This window comes from Coffea arabica, chromosome 1c, assembly GCF_036785885.1.
Source record: "Coffea arabica cultivar ET-39 chromosome 1c, Coffea Arabica ET-39 HiFi, whole genome shotgun sequence".
NCBI classification, from domain to species: domain Eukaryota; kingdom Viridiplantae; phylum Streptophyta; class Magnoliopsida; order Gentianales; family Rubiaceae; genus Coffea; species Coffea arabica.
In genome coordinates this window covers 3,228,622-3,248,744 of record NC_092310.1, presented here as the reverse complement: position 1 = coordinate 3,248,744, position 20,123 = coordinate 3,228,622, and the positions used below count along the sequence as shown (strand labels likewise).

At 35.3% G+C, this 20,123-nt stretch overlaps 3 protein-coding genes, 1 long non-coding RNA gene and 1 other non-coding gene across 5 annotated transcripts; 1 reads left to right on the top strand and 4 right to left on the bottom strand.

Annotated features, from left to right (window-relative positions):
* Window positions 1-557: 557 nt before the first annotated feature.
* On the bottom strand, window positions 558-5,621 carry LOC140004863 (uncharacterized). Its single transcript, XM_072045029.1, has 7 exons — window positions 5,447-5,621; window positions 5,323-5,339; window positions 3,140-3,229; window positions 2,153-3,036; window positions 1,575-1,635; window positions 1,375-1,482; window positions 558-1,301 (listed from the first exon to the last, which is right to left on the bottom strand). The coding sequence occupies exons 1-4, from the start codon at window positions 5,573-5,575 to the stop codon at window positions 2,919-2,921; spliced, it is 354 nt and encodes a 117-aa protein (XP_071901130.1). The 5' UTR covers window positions 5,576-5,621; the 3' UTR covers window positions 558-1,301; window positions 1,375-1,482; window positions 1,575-1,635; window positions 2,153-2,918.
* LOC140038327 (7-methylxanthine methyltransferase 1-like) lies at window positions 936-2,274 on the bottom strand. The gene is made up of 4 exons (XM_072083623.1): window positions 2,153-2,274; window positions 1,629-1,635; window positions 1,375-1,482; window positions 936-1,301 (listed from the first exon to the last, which is right to left on the bottom strand). Exons 1-4 carry the CDS (start codon window positions 2,272-2,274, stop codon window positions 936-938), a joined length of 603 nt encoding a protein of 200 aa, XP_071939724.1.
* A 4,830-nt stretch (window positions 5,622-10,451) lies between the features above and the next one.
* On the bottom strand, window positions 10,452-11,602 carry LOC140004845 (uncharacterized). Its single transcript, XR_011812695.1, has 2 exons — window positions 11,317-11,602; window positions 10,452-10,954 (listed from the first exon to the last, which is right to left on the bottom strand). It is a non-coding gene; the product is annotated as an uncharacterized lncRNA (long non-coding RNA).
* Window positions 11,603-18,149: 6,547 nt separating this feature from the next.
* LOC140038325 (uncharacterized) lies at window positions 18,150-20,123 on the bottom strand. Its single transcript, XM_072083615.1, has 2 exons — window positions 18,627-20,123; window positions 18,150-18,473 (listed from the first exon to the last, which is right to left on the bottom strand). The coding sequence occupies exons 1-2, from the start codon at window positions 20,121-20,123 to the stop codon at window positions 18,150-18,152; spliced, it is 1,821 nt and encodes a 606-aa protein (XP_071939716.1).
* LOC140006762 (small nucleolar RNA R71) lies at window positions 19,504-19,610 on the top strand. The gene has a single exon (XR_011814596.1). It is a non-coding gene; the product is annotated as a small nucleolar RNA R71 (small nucleolar RNA).

Below are 20,123 nucleotides of genomic sequence, written 5' to 3'. Positions count from 1 at the left end.
TTGACCATGCTTTGGGGAGTTTGATTTAGGTTTCAACCAACCACGAGTTCATAAAAATAGGGCTAAATAAGTTTGAATTTTACAAGACTTGCCTCAAATGACTTCAAAAGCTCGCTGAAAATTTCTCCTTCCTCAGTTCGTCAAACCAAATCCTGACCGGTCCTCTTCCGGCTGTCCAAGGCATTTGGTTTTTCTTTAGGGATGATTTCATAAACCTCCCCGGAGGTTTCTAACAATTTTACTAGCCTCTTCTAAAGTTTTTAAAATTACACAAACCTCTCTTGAGATTAAAGTTTTAATAACAAAATTAATCAATTTAGAAAAAGTAACATTAAAAAAGTACTTTAAGGAGAGAGATGAAACTTTGATTTTATAAATACTCCTTATGCATGTATATAAGTTGTAATAGTAAAAGAATAAAAATAATTAAAAATTAGAAACAATTAATATACATATTTTACCAATCAAAAAGTTCACATTAAATGAACTAACAATATAAATAAGCAACAAAATTATACTAATGATCACAAGATTCAACAAAACAAACTAGTCATCTCTTTTAGAATGATGTTTGCTATGATTTTTGTGATTTTAAATAGAAAAATTTTCAAAATTTGCCTTTCTTTTTCCTCCATTCTATGTTTGCTATGAAGGGAAAGAAAGGCAAAATTTGAATTTTTTTAATTTAAAATCACAAAAATCCCCACCAAGGAAAGTCGCATCATTTTATTTCTGACTATTAAGGAAAAAAACCCCACCAAGGAGGCTCGGATATAAATTCAAAGCCAATCTTAATCTAAAAGGTCCACAGATTTATGCATCATGCACTATTTAGATCTATATGTTAAGACACTATTTCTACCCCTTTCAAACCAATACGACACACTTAAGCCTGCTCATGAACCTAATCCAGCCAAAGTATACATCTTCCGCTTTCATGTTCTGGAGAGGGAAGGAACCAGACTGTTGATAGGGCTCTTCATCATTCCCTGATGTTGTGAGATATTGGCAGCCAACTTTATAAAGAAATCGTTCATTATACCATCTCCAAAGTGAGCTTGAAAGATGGGTTCACAAATAGCACTCAAGCTCCTAGCCCTGTACTTGGCATTGGTGTTTGTATTGAAAACGTAGCCCTTCCCGCAATCTGTCGCCTCCGCACCAATCACTCGCAGTTGAATGGTGTCCAGATACCTTATCTTAAGAGCACGATTTTTCTCAATGATGGTTTTTACTCCCTCCAAAGAAGGCCGGTAATGTGGAAGGTTGAAAGTATCGAGTGCCTTTTCCTCAATCAGTCCCTGTACAGTTTACCCAGATGGGATCATATTTCACCACACATTGTATCGAGATTGAGTGTGTATGAATCATTACCTCTGAAACCATGTCATTCATTGTCATCCCAAGTAAGTCCTGAACGTTATATGCTACGGGACCATCGATTTTAGTCGCCAAGGTCACAAATAAGTGTTCCCCAGACACCTATTCATCAGCACGGACACTTAAGAAGTTTGTAAAATCTCTGTCAAATTGATCCAAATATGCATCATGCACACTCTTAGGACTTGTTTTACCTATGTAAATATTGCCTTTGTTCAGTGGCAACCCTTCCTAAGTCACCAACCCACTCGGGACCTGCAGCAGAGAGGTAGAGAAATACATGATAAGTATCATGTTTTGGGGCTTGGCATTGTTTTTCATATTCTATTTTGGTATACTTGTAGAATTCATTATGTTTGAGGCTAAGACTTGAATATTAATTTTCTAATTGACACCAAGGAATCAGTTTGATTTGCTGAACAACATTAAAGGACGTAATAAAATATGTGATGGCTAGTTTGGAAACTAAATCCAAACCTTTTCAAAGAGTTCAAAGATAATTTACCACAAAGGTTACATATTAGGATTCAAGTAGCATCACAAGTACTCTGAAAGTAAGATACAGACAAGTATAAGGACACAAATGTTTAATCGAACAGGAAAAAAAAACAGCAAAACTATTGCAAAAACTATTACAGATAGTAATAATGTAAAAATTATATCAGGCAGTCAGGGGTTTAGATAGATAGTAATGAAAATTAAGATAGTGAGGGTCCGTAAATACCAACATAGCAATGCGTGTTAATAACAACAAAGCAGGAGATTGGCGAACCTGAGAAAGCCAATGAAGGCTGTAAGAAGAGTGTATAAAATGCATGGAGTTGTCAGGAAAAAGTCTTCCATAAAAAGAGCCGGGCATAGCTGCAATGAAGCATGACCTTGAACCACGTCCATATGATTCCTCAAGTTTTTGATAAAAACTAGGCAATAATTTGAAAATGGAGTTGAAATCATTGGACATGAGATCATTAAGAAAACTTGAATATTAGGTAGCTTAAGAATATTCAGGTTATGGCATTCTCTATTAATGCTATCTATAATGCTTTCAACTGTTAACAACGTATTCGGTCGGGCAAATTCCATTTTACTCCCCTGTGGTTTAACGTTTTTTTACATAACCCTCCCATTGTTTCAAAAGCTATACATAACCCCATATGGTTTGGATTAAAGTGTCAAAGTGACAGGAATGACCATTCGTAATGGAGCCACCTAAAATGTCAAAAATACCCTTATATAAAGTTAAAAATTATTTATTAATCAAGGGGGTTATGTGTATATTTTGAAAACCATAAGGGGGTTATATAGTAAAATTTAAAAATCATACGGGGTTAATGTGTCATGTATTTATTAGGGTAATTTCGACATTTTTAGAAGTTTCGTTACGAGTGACTATTTCTGTCAGTTTGATTCTTTAATCCAAACCATGAGGGAGTTTGACACTTTAATCCAAACCATGAGGGAGTTATGTATAACTTTTGAAACCATATGGGGGTTATGTAAAAAATGCTAAACCACAGGGGAGTAAAATGTAATTTGCCCTACTCGGTCCCGATGCACATCCCAGATCTGCTACTCTTATGCACTCTGCCTCTGCTAGGCTGGCTTGACAAAACCCCTGAATGCTCCGATTGAGTGCATGGTTGACATTCATAAACACTGATCTCCAAAGGGTAGAAACTGATTTAGAGATCAGTCACACAATTATATATAGAGGGCCGGAGAGAAATCATTCAGACTTTATCTGATATTTATCACTTACTTGAAATGTTGAATTTTTGGCATAGCTTTCCTCATCTTCCCCTCCTTTCGTGTGAAGAATTTGTTCCATTTCCAGTACCTTGCTGCTATTCTGCAATTTGGAGTTATGTTAAAGGTGAGGAGGGTAAGGGTAGCAGTAGTAACAATCTAGCTATTGCTATACATGTCAAGGACAAGGGTACTTGGCAGTTGGCAGGAAATAAAATGAGAATTGATCAGAAACAATATTCATCAGTAGTTAAGGGAATATTGAAAGGCTTAAAATACAATCAAACTCAATGTGGAAATAAGATATTAAGCTACATTAGTACCATGCTTGACCAATGAAATGATTTTGGGCTGAACTACATATGAAAGTCACTAGAAATACTTGCGGGATGTCATATATCTTCTGTTTTAACCTGCTTTACTCTCTGAAATAAGCATTTGCCAAGCATCATTATCATTCAACATATGATTAGGTATATATGTTGCTCATGTTCTTCCCAAGCGTGCTAGTTTCGTCAACCCATCAAAATGTGTGGGAGCATGCATGATGCTCCAACTTAACTAGTTTTGCTCCTTCTACCAACCTTAATTGATGGCAAACTCTAAAAACTAATATATCAAGATAACTTTACCAAATGAAAATCTCGTAAGATGAGAATAATTGGAACAAACCTATTCAGAAGTCATATTAATCAGCAGTCGCTATTTTACCGGAAAGAAATTGAAAATACCACTAGATTGGCTTACTTCTGTCTCTTTATTATGATAGAAGACACCATATTCTTGACCAACTTAGGAGTTCGATGATTTCCTTCGGCCTAATCTAAAATTCCTTACTAGTTTTGTTCATGTTACCCCTGTTTTGCAGCAATGACATCCTAAGAGGCACACATATATGCTCTGTTTGGTTAGTTGTTGATTGGGTGTTTCTACAAAAACTGTACATATTAATCGTTTGCATCAGCAACAAAATTCAATAGATATTTCTTCATTCAGTGTTCAGAGAAGTGATCTAGCCTTTTAGCCAATTAACAAATTTTGACTTCTTGAACAAAGTATATGAATGTGACAAGCCTGAGACCAAGAAACAAGAAATTCGTTTTCTAGTAATATGAAATCGAGAAAGTTGCCAAACAGTAAGTAGAATTACTGGCTAAATGGAAAGTATGAACAGCGGAACTTTCTCCATGAAGTCAAACACTCTAAAGACAGCTTTCATCTCCAACTTTAACATCATAATATTCCGGGTAAATTACATTTTACCCCCCTGTGGTTTACCCTTTTTTTACATAACCCTCCTATGGTTTCAAAAGCTATACATAACCCCCTCATGGTTTGGATTAAAGTGTCAAAGTAACGGAAATAGTCACTCGTAACGGAACTTCTAAAAATGTCAAAATTACCCTTATAAATACATGACACATCAACCCCGTATGATTTTTATATTTTACCATATAACCCCCCTATGGTTTAATACTTTACCATATAACCCCCTTATGATTTTCAAAATATACACATAACCCCCCTTGGTTAATACATAAATTTCAACTTTACATAAGGGTATTTTTGACATTTTAGGTGACGCCATTACGAGTGACTATTTCCGTTACTTTGACACTTTAATCCAAAGCATAAGGGGGTTATGTATAGCTTTTGAAACCATAGGGGGTTATGTGAAAAACGCTAAACCACAGGGGGGTAAAGTGAAATTTGCCCTAATATTCCATATACAAAGCAAAAAAATAGAAATCTAGTAGAGTACATCCCCACTGCCCTAATGCAAATATAATACATACAATCACAAAACAAAATATAAGGAAAAAATCCTTCTAGATAACAAAAAGTGCAGCATCCACCAGTAGATATAACGCAGAAAGAAAGCCAAAATTGGTACAGAGATAACTTGTACAATAGTTCTGACACTATGTATCAATCTCATTGAATATTGTCCACGAAATTGGAAAACAAACTTCTTCAAGGAAAAAAAAATTGCTACTAATTGTTTAACCAAATGCTATGTAAACAATGCTGATAAGACTGAAAAAGGAAAAAATAGAGAGAGAGAGAGAGAGAGAGAGAGAGATGAAGAAAAGATGGCAAACTTAGACTCAGGCAACGGCTAAAAATGCTAAGAATAAGGTTGGAGAAAAAGAAAAATCAAACAAAAGAAAAAGATGAAGAAAGATAAGTACTTGCCTTTGAAAGTATAAGAACTGCAAAATCAAAGCAAATACAGTATTAGATTTAAATCTCAAACTAGAACATTAGTAAATTGTAGAAATAATAAAAACAAAAGCTATTGTAGATTAAGAAATCAAACCTGCACATATGGTTTAAGGCACAAAACTCTGCGCATATGGTTTAAGGCACAAAACTGAACTTTATTGGAGGAATTTGAGAGATTAATGGTGAGATGATGAACAGAGGAATGATTGGTGTGAGAGGTCATTGAAGGAAAGTAGGTAAAAATTAGGAACAAAAGAATGGAAGAAGTCTTGACTGTTGAGCTTGCTGATCAGTAGTAATAATTGGGCTAGGTTGCACCTTCCAAGACTCTTGAATATTTTATCATTTCAATGCATAGTTGTGCCGGTGTTAAATATTTTAAAAAGTTTAACCCATATAATCATTTGAGGCTGGTGATCATAAGACATTGATGAATGTGCGTGAAGAAGTAAACTTACTGATAGAAGTTTTATAAGCAAATATATCTACATTTGTTAAGTAGTCAATGTATTAAAGCATAGGGAAGAAGAAATTATATTGTAAAAGCAGGGGTGATATAAATATAATATTTACACCCTTGAGGAGTTCTGCACCCATATTTTGTGAATTTCTTTCCAGTATAATATATTCTTCCACATTGCCTAGTCCATCACCATTGTAGCCCAGAATGTCAAAAGCACCAGCACCGCCACAAGCACTATCCAGAGGCTGCTCGAGGAAATCTACTTCTCATGTGCTTGTCATCAAAAAGCTGCCTTTGAGGGTCCAGTTTTGTTAGTATATGGGCATCCACAATGGAGTGTAATGATGCATGTACTACCTGTCATGACATTGGTCCATTACACGGTCATTCATTATGCCCGTGTAATACCCATTACACGTATCATTCTGATGATAGTGTAACAGGTAGACTAGTGCCTTTAGACCAATTTTTTTAAAAATCTAATTTTTTTGAAGTCACAACGGACAAAATTTATATTGGCAAGGAAAAGTTAGCAACGTTCTTTTTTTTTTTCCAATGGTTATGTTTTAATTCTCTATATAAACACAACACATTCCTTTTTTCTTTCATATCTTACTATCCTACTCTATTATTCCTTTTACTCTCTCACTCATTTTCCTCAACCTCTTTGCACAATTTTTTAACAAAAATTCAATAGTTTGTTTATGGATGAGAATTTTAGTAGTTTTACAAATATGTAAATGCTCCAAATATAGAAAATTCATCCTCCTCGCAAAATCAAAACCACCAAAATTTTTCAAATTACCTAAAATACCCATTTTCTGGTATTCCTACAAATGTGCAAAATTATGTATATCCCCTAAATTTATCCAATTCCAACTATCCATCAAATTTCCACAATCTACCAAATTTTTCATGCCCAATTCCCATGTATCCTCCACCTACTTATTTTAATCCAAATATGGGAAATCACTACACATCGGGGTATTATAACCTTGGTATGAGTTGTGGATGCTCAAAAACTCCGTCAGAGATAAGGAAGGATTTTGATTTCGTCGACCAACAAGAAAATACTGCATCAACAGAATCAATGTCGGACTCTCAATTCCCACCATATCCAACACAACGAAGAAAAATTGTAAGCTATGGAAAACTTAGCAAATAAGTTAGACAATTATAATTTTTGAAGTGATTATAAAATCCTATTGAAGGATACCACAGGTATGTCCGAGTAGTAACTTAAAATTCATGAGCGTATATGTTCCATCCTAAAAGCCACTTATAATATTCCTTAGTTTAGTTTTAATTTCATGGTTAGTAATGTAATTTTTAAATTTTACATATATGTTGTATCATATTAATCACTTGCATAGTACATTTATGGAGTAACTAGACACAAGTTATGAAATCCGGCCATGAAACTAGAAGTCTTTTGGGTAAGCATAAAAGTAGATACAAGCCAGTGCCACTGTTAGTATTAAACGCTAGAATTTTCAATCCAAAGCTATTTTGTTTTATTTTTTTTTTTTTTTGGTAAATAAAGATGCATTAAAGTAAAAGCCAAGTCTACAGAGTGGAAGTTAAAGTACAGTCATCCGTGGGGTGGTAACACCCTTTAAGTCTTGCAAAAGTAAGGGAAGGACAAAATTAGGACATAATTCAAAAGAAGTGAAGTCTTGAGTGCTGCTTCTTCCCCAGTTTGCTAGGATGTCTGCACATTTGTTTGCTTCGCTGTAGTTATGGTAGAAACATATTCGCTAGAATGTAGTCAACAGCTCCTTGCAGTTAAGAATAATAGACGAAAGTTCATGTCCTAATAAATTAGGACATGATTTTGTTTTCTTCTTTACCGTCCCATACCTCCTTGATCGTTAAGCAAATTTTGACCAAAAGCAGCAGGAGTCCTTTTTTTTTTTTTTTTTTGGCCGCTCGACTCTTTGGTATTCGCTTTTACCTTTCCTGCAATTCAGTTTAGCATATATACTGCCTATTAGCTTTTATGTTCTCTATCATAACCGTGAATTAGTTTATTTGCATTCCCACATTATTTCACACCAATTCTGGTCTTTAAACCTGCTTCACTTTTTAATAGAAGTAGTTAGCAGAAGTCCCATTTCGATACAAAAAAAAAAAAATGTACAAACAAGTGTCACATGGTAGTATGGAACTAATGATGCCTGTAATCTCAAGCAAAATCAAATCAATGTTGTTGACATATGCCAACCTTTTCAACAGATTTTATTAGACCATGTTTAATATTAGAATAATTTAGTTAGTAGTTAAATAAAATCTTGTTGTTAGGATATTTGTTAACTAAAAATCATATGGTTTGTTAACAAATATTTTAGCAAAAATTTGTTGAGTGGGAGATTATGTTATCAAGTGTTTTGTTGAGATTTTTTAAGATAATTGTTAGTTAGATATTTTGTCAGCTTGTTTCATATAATCACTATAAATAGTAAGTTGATAAATGAATAATATAAGATTATTTTCAGTTTCAATACAAGTCTTTTATAATTTTTTTTTGTAACACTAAGGTGTTATTTCTTAATTTATGCCCCAAGAAAAACAACAAAGTGGTATCAGAGCCTATGTCTTAATGCCTGTGTTGTTTTTTGAGAGTGAGAACATTTGATGAGGATCCTTTATAAGTTCAAAACCATGATAGGAAAGAACTTTTTGTCAAATGCTTCAACTTTTAGTGGTGAAACTTACCAAATTTAGGCCATTAAATTTTGGACTTATTTGGTAGTCAGCAATCTATGGGATATGGTGGACACAAATTTTGTATCGTCAATATTTGAAAAACCGATGGATATACAGATTAAAGACCGTAGAGTTGAAGTTAGATAGAGATCCAAAATCAGCATTCACATATCATTTGATGCCGTTTTCACAAGGATAATGGCTTATAATTTGATTGAGAACTAATTATTCTCAATTAAAATGAAAAGACAAAGTTTCACTATGAATTGGTCGGGTTTTGATAATTTTGAAGTAAAACGTGATGAAATCAAGAATTTAGATCCTGAAAAAATTCAACAGGAGATCATTGATAAGTTATGAGGTATCAAATTGATTACTAATATTTATCATGATTATAATATTGTTGTTTTTTAGTCTACAAGTTTTGATGGTGATGATAAAATGAAGAACCATGTAGAATTTAATATTTTTTTTTATAAGTTTAAATATTGTCGAATGGTGTTTCACTTTAATCCTATGAGAAGATTATTTGGAAACATAAAAAAATAATTAAAAAAACATCTTTTATTTGGACTTTGGCATGAGAAGACAAAAGAAGTGAGTTTGTTGCAAGACTAATCTTTAGCTTGTATGAAAGTCCAAAAGAAGAAGTTCATTGCAAGGCTAATCATCAGTTGCAGAGATTCTTATAAAAGTTTTCTCCAAGACAAGATCCAAAATTTTGAGAAGGCAATTCAAAATCTGCAGCAAAAGTGGCAAGAAGAAGTGTTGAAATATGCCAACTTTTTTTATAGATTTTATTATATTATGTTTGATATTAGAATAATTTAGTTAGTAGTTAAATAAATCTTGTTGTTAGGATATTTGTTAACTAAAAATCATGTGCTTTGTTAACAAATATTTTAGAGAAGATTTGTTGAGTAGGAGACTATGTTATCAAGTGTTTTGTTGAAATTTTTTAGGATAATTGTTAGTTAGATATTTTGTTAGTTTATTTCATGTAATTACTATAAATAATGAGTTGATGAATTAATAGCATAAGCTCATTTTCAGTTTCAATACAAGTCTCTTATAAGCTTCTTTTTTTTTTTTTGGTAATACTAAGGTGTTGCTTCTTAGTGTATGCCCAAAAAAATCAACAAATGTGCTATAGTAATTGATTAGTACAACTAATCTATTAGAAAATTAATAGCTTAATCCACTTAATAGAAGATGAGTTAAGTTCCTATCAATCTTTTCTCTCTTGTCATCTTTCTCTTGGTCTTGGACCTCTGCCTTTGCTCCATCTACCTTGGAAGGGAGATCAGACTCTTTAAAAGAAAAACCAATCAAACTGGTTTTGCTCCCTATCCAACCTTAATTCATAGTCAAAATCTGAAACAAACAGATAGAGACTAGCTTACCAAATGAATATGTTATAATATGAGAACAATTAGAATAAACTTATTCCGGAAGTCAAAATACTCAGAACTTTCTATTTAACCGGAAAGGAATTGAAAAATCTAATAGATTCACGTACTTTTGTGTCTCCATTATGATAGAAGTCACAAAATTCTTAACTAGTTTAGGAGTTCGATTATTTTCTTTAGACTAATATCATGCTTCTTTAGTAGTTTTTATCATGCACCTCTGTTTTGCAACAACGATATCCCGGACGCATACATTTGTTTGCATCATCTCCGTTTGTCACTGACAAATAACTTTCTGTTTTTTTGATAAACTTGGTAGTCGATGTATTGCAACAAAATTAGTAGTTACTTCTTTATTGTGTGTTATAGAAAGTGATCTAACCTCTCAGCCTATAAACATGTTTTGACAAAAACAAAAAAAAAAGAAGAAGAAGAAGAAGAAGAATACAACAAGTGTATCGCAGAACATTCTGCCTGGAAAAAGAGTACATAAAAGCACTTAAAGATCCAACTATGTCAAGTAACAGGCTAACAGTAGTAGGTAATATAAATATCATAGCAAACTGTATGTAGGATCCTTTGGAGGCTTTTTACAATCTGAGAACTCACAAACATGCAGGCTCCCCTTTTCTTGCTACAACCAGTGAATAAGAACAATTAATCTGAATATTGCACGAGTTCTAGGAATTTTTCCCCAACTGAGAACACCGCATTTCCTCTAATCCAGCGTACTAAGTCTTTGTTACATACCAAACACAATATAAAAACATGTCTAGGAATGTGATTTTCATACCATACTAAACTACTTCAATGTACAGCGGTACCTCGGGCCGGAATGTTTTCATAGCATCCTTTACGGTAAACATCCCTGAAGAATTTTCAAGCCACGCAATTTGATCATCATGCTCTGGAATAGGCACAAAAATTGCAAGTGTAGCCTGTTGCAATATTTTGGAAAATCCACTAAATAGTGTCCCTAACATCGTTTGTCGGCCTAGTATAAAGATTATGTTCTTGAGTATTCCTAATGGATAAGAGCAGCCAAAATAAATTATATATTTTAGTGCAAAGTACTTCAAGAATTTTCCAGTACATAATCAACAAAAGTGAAGTACACATACAATACCAAAAATAGGAATTGAATCCTGAGTTTTGTGACATAATAGTTGATCAAGTAAATTAGCTTTCTGCACTGGTTTTCTCTCATGGCATTCAAATTCTTACCCACAAAAGAAAAAGAAAAAAAAAACTGAAATAGACAAATTGCTCTTCAAAGAAAAATCGAACAATAAAAATAAAACTACCAAAAATTGCAGACCTCAAGAATCATACAATCTATCAAACGCCAAGTAATAAACAAATAAATGAAAAAAAAATGAAACTAACCTGGACGATGTCTTGAGAGTTAAGATTTGTGAGATTAATCCAATCTTTTGCAAGAAAAAATAGAGAATTGCAGTTAAGAAACCCCATATTTAAGAAGCCCGATACCTTTGAGAATTTGGATTCTTAATTTGAAACAAGAATAAAGAGAACTGGAGAAAAGATTAAGAATGAGAGAGAGTATGCGGCAGCCGTCATTAGAAATTAGGGTTAGAAAGAAAAGTTGGGAAGATGCATTTTCACCTTTCAAGACTTTTAAATTCGATTTAAAAAATTAGGAAAAAATAAAAAACCGTGGTTCAATGGGTCAATCCGGGTTGAACAGTTCTAACGGTTTTTATGGTTTTGACCGGTTCTTATAACAAGTCAACTTTAGTAGTGAACCGGACCGGAGACATAACCGGTTTGCGGTCCGACCTGTCAAACCGGCCGGTCCGGTCCGATTTTCAAAACATTGCATTTATCTTGCATATCCACTTGAGAATAGACTTGGTGTTAAAATTGCAACTACTTAAATTAAAGGTCAAAATACACTTTACCCCATGTGGTATAGCTATTTTTCACATAATTCCCTATAGTTTTAAAACTTATATAATCCACTCATAATTTGAATTAAAATATCAAAATAACGAAAATGATCATTCGTAACGAATTCTATAAAAATGTCAAAATTACCCTTGTTTTAAAGGTAAAATTATTGAAGTAATCAAAATATATAAGCATAATATGCATGATAAATGTATGATTTTATATTTTACCATATAACTCTCTTATGATTTAGTACCTTACCATATAATCCTTTTATGATTTTCAAAATATATACATAACCCCCCTGTGGTTAATAAATAATTTTCAACTTTACATAGGGGTATTTTTGACATTTTAGTTGATTCCGTTATGGAATGCAAATTCTGTTATTTTGACACTTTAATCCAAACCATGAAGAGGTTATCTATAGTTTTTGAAACCATAGGGGGGTTATGTAAAAAAATACTAAATCATAGGGGGTAAAATGTAATTTTTCCTAAATTAAAATTAAACTAAAATAAAATAAAAACCATCCATTATACATAAAATCCAGGGAATTAAAAATAAACATAATTCTGAAAATTTTCGAATAGGGCAACTTTCTGAAGAGATTTGAAGACAACGTATATGATGATCATACCCTGTCTAGTGAAACGATGCCAATAGAGACAAAATATGTAACGAATTTAATACATTAGTCACGAAATTAATGATTGTTTACAAATATGTAAACTCTGTGTTTTGATATTTGGAATTTTAATATTGTGCAATACACAAAGTGGCTATGTTTGCTTTGATAAAAGACAAATACAAAAAAATGGTAATCAGATTGCTATTTCAGAAATAGATTCCTACCAAATTTACTTAAACCATATTGATAACCTTACTCACAGTTGAAAAAAAAAAACGAATATCACCATATACTAACATTGAATGATTGTCTACTTGCCAACAATAATATAAAGAAGGGAAAAAAATAAAGAAGGAAAAAAAATCACCATATGCTAGCATTGAATACATTGCCTACAGGTCAACAATAATATACCAAAAACAAAAACTTTTTTTTGACAGATTGTCTATAAGTCAACAGTTTCTATTGGATAAAAAATTGAATACCATGATAAGTGGATCATTTCCTACTAGACTTTACTGGCTTAACAAGTTGCCAGTCTCATTCACCATAATAAAGCCTTAAAGTTGCTTAATACTAAGTCTGTCACCACTTTAAATAACAACAAAAAAAAGAAAAAGAAAAAGTCTGCCATCATCATTTTTGTTTTATTATAATTTCTGCACCTATTCGGTTTAATTTCTTTGAAAAAAATCCAAATCTCCTCTGCTTTAGCAGTATGCATTAAGTTGATTTCTTTTCTAAGATATTTTCCATGTGCAATGTATGATTTATACTAGACCAAAGTGAAATTTCAATCCATGACAGACCTAAATTTAAAAAAAGAAAAACTAAAAAAAAATCTCATAAAGGAAAATTTAAATACCTGAAATATCTCATAAAATGAAACCATAATGAAAAAGTTTAAAAAAAAAAAAAAAGATGAACACATGACATGGTCTTCCAGCCATGGTTGACAAGAGGAAATCATCCTCTTCATCGAGCGACATTAATGTGGTTTTCTTTGATGAGAAAATTGAAATCAGACTTACCCACACAAAGAAATGATTGATATCAGAACTGACCAAAATGGTACTTTTTTTTTTTTTTTTTGATTAGCGAAAGGTCTTGAACTAAGGATCTCTTTCTGATAATCCTTTCTACCTTAGCATCCAACCCAAGTTACCCAACCCTTCCCCATTGCAAAATGGTACTCACAAACACAAAATGTATCAATTTGGTCTCTAAACCCATTTGCCGCCAATTTTTGACAAACAAAAAATGCATGCACTATTCAAGTGTCCATATTTTCAAAAGAAATATGAAACCAAAATCAACATTTCTGACCCAAAAGGGAAAAAAAAGGTCACATGCCCAACGCATGACATTTTTGCCCATTAAAGCCATAATTTAGGCTTAAGAAATCAAAAGTCTAAAACTAGCCAAAATCTAACAATTGAGCTTAGCAACATAATACCTTTGATTTCAACAGGATTTGTTTCCACTTTTTTCTGCCTTTTCTTTTATTCAATAGTTTTATACAAATATTTTTTTAAAAGAAAAAATCATGCTATTATCACGATTCATTAAATTTTTGGTTGGAGTTTTGGACCTGGAAAACAGTAATGTGGTTGGTGATTTTAGTGATTCAGTTCACAAATTGATAATTTTGTTTAAGTTTTGATTAGAAAATTGGCCCAAAATGAGATTTTAGACCATAGCGGTATGTTTTATAGAAGTGAGGGACCATATGACAGGTGCCGAACCTGTGCAATAATAATTACTAAAAATTCCTAATTACCACCTTAATTAAATAATTATAGAACAAATCTAAGTACTGGAGCAGGGACCCTAGGTGTGCAATGGGTTACTTGATTCACCCTGTTCCCGAAGAGTTTGCTTGATCCGATATACCGGATTTGTCTATAAAAATACTAATTTTGCGTACAATGGCAAGTAAGGTCGATTCCACAGGGAGCAGGTAGGAAATTATTTCTTTCCAAATTAGTAGAACGAAATTGAGGGATTTTCAATGGGAGGCAAATAAAAATAAAATAAAATAAAACAAACAAAATTCAAAACTAACTCACAAAGCACAATTCACTAAAAATAGCAATTAACAAAATTCCACCCAAAGGATCAACTGCTCAGGCACGGTCCAATTAAATGATCATCGATGCAAAGATATTTCACCCATTCATCACTAGGTTGGTTATAGTTATCAATAAGCTCTGACAACCAATTCTTCCTTAACTTTTCGACAGTCAAGGTACGACCATTGACTGCTTCCCTAACCAGATAACAACCCTAGGTACGACCATAGGAATTTAATTACCCAATTGCATTAAAGTTAGAAGAACCCAACCCTAACCAATAAACAAGCTAAGAGGGTTTATTTAAATTAGATCTTGCATTTCCCCATCATAAAGCCAATTATGGTGGTTGCCACGGGGTGTCAACTAAATGAACAATTACGGATTCTATTTAATTAACGTGGCAGTAGGCTATTAAATTAAATCAAATACCCGGCCGTTGATATTCAATTAATAAAATACCCATGAACAATTAATTCAGGAAACACACGAATAGCAATAAATTGGAAGAAATAATGAAGATTCGATTAGATCTCACAGATATTATGGACCGCGCCCTCGCGTCAACCTTTGGGTAGAGGGGGAAATTAGCCGCTCCTCATCGTATCAATCCCGCGTGACTTAATTGAATTCATTCAATTAATTGCCGAAGAATTGAAAAAGATGAATTAACGTAGGAACTGCTGAAAAAGCTTCGCTTCCCTTTGTTGGGTTTCGTGTTCGTACCCCTGGAGCGAAAGTAGAAGCAAAAGTCGAATAGGAAAAATTGTACAGAAGCCAAAAACAAAAGCTACAGCAACGGAGAAAGTCTCCAATGTCTGACCCAGAGCCGCAGAAGGAACAAAAGAAAAACCAAAAGAAAACCGTCTGACCAATCTTCTCCAAAAAAGTAGAAAAAGAGAACCTAAGGCTAAAAAGTAGATGATGCTCAATCTTGCTTTGTTCTTTTCTTTTTATAGCGGCCGTCCAAGAAGAGTCAAAGAAGGAAACGTCTGGTGCAATTGATTCTACAAAAGCCATTTCCCTTTTGGAGTTTTGATCCCATGTGCCTGGTCCACATGGACCACGGTCCGTCTTTCGGTTTCGTCCACCTTCCAAGGCGTGGTCACGCCCTGGGACGACAAGTCTTCTGGAAATCTACCCCGCGAGATCATTTTTAATGCCGATCACCTATAATTCATACGAATATGAGATATGAGTTAAATCTCAGTACTTAGCACCGTAAATAGCCAAAATTAGGCCAAAATAACACTGCAAAATATGCCCAATAACTGCTCTATCAAATCCCCCCACACCTAGACAATGCTTGCCCTCAAGCATTTCAAAGCTCAGAAGTACAACCAAGAGAGCGGAGGTCATGCAGTAGTCTATACTAACACAAGCATCTAGTGTCCCTGACAATATCACCAAAAGTAGAGCACACCGGACCTGTTGTAATTCAAAGAATATATATGAATACTAGGAACGCTCAAATCAACATCACGGAATGCCATTACCATAGGCTTGCACATTCATCACATCTCCACCACTTAAAAGTGAACTAAACACATAAATCAAAGGGACTTTAATAAGGTTGTAATGGAGCTCAGGTGAAAGGCGGGTTAAGAAGGTATAGATAGGGGGTAAAGTGTCAAGAGAATGTCCGAAACCCACCAATAACCACAGTGCTTCACCGGAGGAGTTTCACAAACAAGGCAGTTTTCATTTGCTGTACCCTTTGTACAAGTGTCCCTAATTTTTTCTCTTTCTCTCTCTCTTTTTTTTTTTGATTGAATACTGCTCGCAAGGCGTGGGCACACCTTGTGCCCCATAGTCCTCTGGTCACGAGGTCTCTTCAGGATTTTTTTTTTTTTTAAGGAGAAAGTCCTGTAAGGCGTGGGCACGCCCTGTAAGCCAAAGTCCTCTGGTCAGTGGCCTTTTTCCAATTTTCCCTTCTTTATACAAGGATAGCATCATATAGCTCCTAATCTAACAGCACTTGCAACCCCAATTTTGTTTGCTTTGCACAAATGATGGAATTCAGGCATCCCTTGACAACACAGGGGTAAACAAGAAAGTTTAAAGAGAGCTTGGGTTAACAAACACGGATAACAACCAGAAACGAAGGACAAAAGCTCAAATTGGTTCACTATTGGGAGATAAGATGAGGGCTTGATTTTTTTAGATAGTTAAAGAGGGTTAAATCCTAAATGCCCTTATCATTTCAAATGCATCCAATTCAACAAAAATGTGGCTTTGACATGTATAAACTAGCAAGTTCTAGAATGCCAATACCATATGTGATACCCACTCAATCAAATAAAAATAGAGCAAACAAGAATAATGTGCTCATATAAGGCTCAAAAGCTCCCCCAAAAGTTACAAGAATGGGTCAATTCCAGCATATTCAACATTCAACGACACTGCCAAGGGAAACAAAATGCACAACTAGTATATTCGACCACATACCCACTCACTTTGATTGTGTCATTCATCATAGCAACATGCCCTAATACTAACAAGCATAGAAATAGCCAAAAAACCGCCTAACTACAATATTTTATTTTTTTTCATTTTGTTTTTGTTTTTGTTTTTTTTGTTTTTGTTTTTTGTTTTTGTTTTTTTTTTGTTTTTGTTTGTTTTTGTTTTTTGTTTTTTGTTTTTTTGAGTAACAAAGAAAAAAAATAAATAAAATAATGGAAGCCATTAATCCCCCCACACCTAAAACCTACATTGCCCTCAATGTAGAAAAGACAAATGAAGTATTAGGGGAAAAGAAAAGAAACTTCCCTGACCACCGGGGAGAGAAAGTGAGACACTAAGGCGGAGGAGGTGAGACGGCTGCGTGCACAAGGTGGTGTGGTGGCGGCGGACGTAACACCAACAGGAAGAAGAAGACTGAAGTTTCTTTTTCGGAAGGGTTGGAAGGCGTGGGCACGCCTTAGAAGTTATAGTCGTCTGACCGTCAATTCCAAAACTCCATTCCTTAGGTATGATGACCTAGCGTGGGTATGTCTAACTGCCAACTTCCTGTCACAAAATAACAACCCACTAAATGACACTAACACTTAACAAAAACTTCAAAAATATAAGAAAACTAAAACAAAAGAAGCCTTGGGTTGTCTCCCAAGAAGCGCCTTTCTTTAATGTCTTTGGCTAGACATAGCACCACTCTTTAGTCTGGATGTAAATGAATTTTCCTTGTAATTGGTGGCCCTCCTCCAGGATCCACATGGCCATTGAGTGCAACTTTTTTCGTAAATTTTCTCTCCATTTTTACCTCATGAATTGCTTTCATCCTATAGGACTTGTTCGCAGCAACCTTGGATTTACCCCTATAAACAAACTTAGAAAATTCTTGCACAAAGGTATTAGTGGTATACATAGCAAATGCAGAATGGGAGTTAACAGGATATTTCATTGTATCAAAAATATTAAAGTGGACTATTTCTCCATCAAATTCCATCGTGAGAGTACCCTTACTAACATCAATTTTAGTTTGGGCAGTACTCAAAAATGGTCTTCCTAATATAATGGGTGATGGATTTGGGGCACTTCTATCATCCATGTAAAGCACATAAAAATCAGCAGGAAAAATTAATCCATCTACTTGCACTAAAACATCCTCAACTATCCCCATCCGGATAAGCACATGTACGATCAGCCAATTGAATTATTATCCCCGTTTCTTTTAAAGGTCCTAAATTTAGGGAATCATAGATTGACTTAGGCATCACATTAATAGAAGCCCCTAAATCTATCATGGCATTTTTGATACTAGAATGACCAATCTTACAGGGGATGGCAAACATACCTGGATCTCCGCATTTAGGTGGGAGTTTCCTTTGAAGTACAGCTGATACATTCTCTCCTACCATCACTCTTTCATCACCCCTTAGCTTTCTTTTGTTAACGCACAAGTCTTTCAAGAACTTTGCATACTTGGGTACCTGTTTGATCGCGTCCAATAGGGGGATGTTTACTTGAACTTTGCGGAACACATCCAGGATTTCTTTTTCCTTTTCTGCCCTCTTTGTCTTTTCCAACCTGCAAGGAAAAGGAGCTATATTAGATTTAATAGGGATCGAAGGAATAGATGTTACCTTAGACTCCTTGCGAATACGCCCTTCCTCTTCAATTCTCTTTTCTATCTGCTCCTCACTTTTGCTTTTTGAACTCGTCAACTTAGATCCTTCCAGTTCCTTGCCACTCCTCAGCGTCATGGCACTTACATTCTTGGGATTTGCCTCGGGTTGCGATGGCAGTTTCCCATAAACGTGGGACTCCAAGCGGTTGATGGCAGTTGCCATTTGCCTCATGCGAGTCTCCATGTCTTTCATGCCTGCTTTGGTGTCATGTTGGAACTGAGTGGTGGTCGTGACAAGTTGAGTGGTAATGTTGGCCAAACTCTTGACAATTTCTTCCAAAGAACTCCCTGAGCTTGAGGACGAGGGTTGAGACTTATGTTGCCACGGTTGCTGAAATCCTGGAGGCCGATTGGAGAATGCATTTTGTGGCCTACTACCATAGCTGAGATTGGGGTGATCTCTCCAACCTGGATTGTACGTGTTGGAATACGGATCGTATTGCCTACGAGGCGCGGGCACGCCTCCAGCCATGTTCACTTGCTCAGCCCCATCCTCTTGCAATATAGGGCATGAGTCAGTATGGTGGCCCATGTTTGTGCAGATTCCACAGGCCTTTACTTGGGGCACATTTCCCACCACTAATTGTTGAACAACGGATGTTAGCTCCGATATCTGCTGCTGGAGGGATGACGTCTCCACATCGTTGACTCTACGGGGAGGGTTGCTCTCACGTAAACCAAATTGCTGGGAGTTCTCTGCCATGGTTTCGATGAGCTCCCACGCTTCCCTCGGTGTCTTGTTTGCAAGTGTTCCCCCACTCGCAGCATCAATGATACTCCTATCTGTTGGTTGGAGCCCTTCATAGAAGTATTGGATTAACAGTTGCTCACTAATTTGATGCTGCGGGCATCTAGTGCACAAGTTGTTAAACCTTTCCCAGTATTCATACAAGGACTCACCGGGATATTGCTTAATGCCGCAGATCTCCTTCCTCAAACTCGCAGCTCGGGATGCAGGGAAGAATTTTTCCAAGAATTTCTTTTTCAACTGCGCCCATGTGGTAATACTACCTGCTGGTAGGTAGTACAACCAATCTTTGGCTGCATTCTTGAGAGAGAACGGAAAGGCTCTCAGTCTAATTTGTTCTTCAGTGACCCCAGGAGGTTTCATACTAGAGCAAACCACCTCGAACTCCTTTACGTGCTTGTGGGGTTCTTCGTCAGAGAGACCATGGAAAGAAGGTAGGAGGTGAATCAACCCCGACTTCAGTTCGAAAGCAGTATTCTCAGCCAAAGTGGGGAATGTGATGCATAAGGGCTGGTGAGTCAGCTCCGGGGCAGCCAGTTCCCTCAATGTTTGGGTGTTGACCATGCTTACTTCGTCTTCTGCTGACTTGTTTGCAGCAAATAAGTGCCCTTCTTTTTGCCTTTTGGTCTCTTGCCTCCGCCTACGCGCTGCCTTCTCAACCTCAGGATCGTATACCAATTCACCTGTGCGAGAAGAACGGGGCAT

Bases quoted from the DNA above. Each gene is read 5' to 3' on its own strand.
- LOC140038327 (XM_072083623.1), bottom strand. From the start codon at position 2,274: ATGGACGTGGTTCAAGGTCATGCTTCATTGCAGCTATGCCCGGCTCTT. The intron at 1,302-1,374 runs GTAATGATTCAT...TAAACTGTACAG, and splicing joins TGAATGACATGGTTTCAGAG to GGACTGATTGAGGAAAAGGC.
- LOC140004863 (XM_072045029.1), bottom strand. From the start codon at position 5,575: ATGACCTCTCACACCAATCATTCCTCTGTTCATCATCTCACCATTAAT. The intron at 3,037-3,139 runs GTAAGTGATAAA...TTTGGAGATCAG, and splicing joins CCAAAAATTCAACATTTCAA to TGTTTATGAATGTCAACCAT.
- LOC140038325 (XM_072083615.1), bottom strand. From the start codon at position 20,123: ATGCCCCGTTCTTCTCGCACAGGTGAATTGGTATACGATCCTGAGGTT. The intron at 18,474-18,626 runs GTAACATCTATT...GCGATCAAACAG, and splicing joins GTATTCGCAAGGAGTCTAAG to GTACCCAAGTATGCAAAGTT.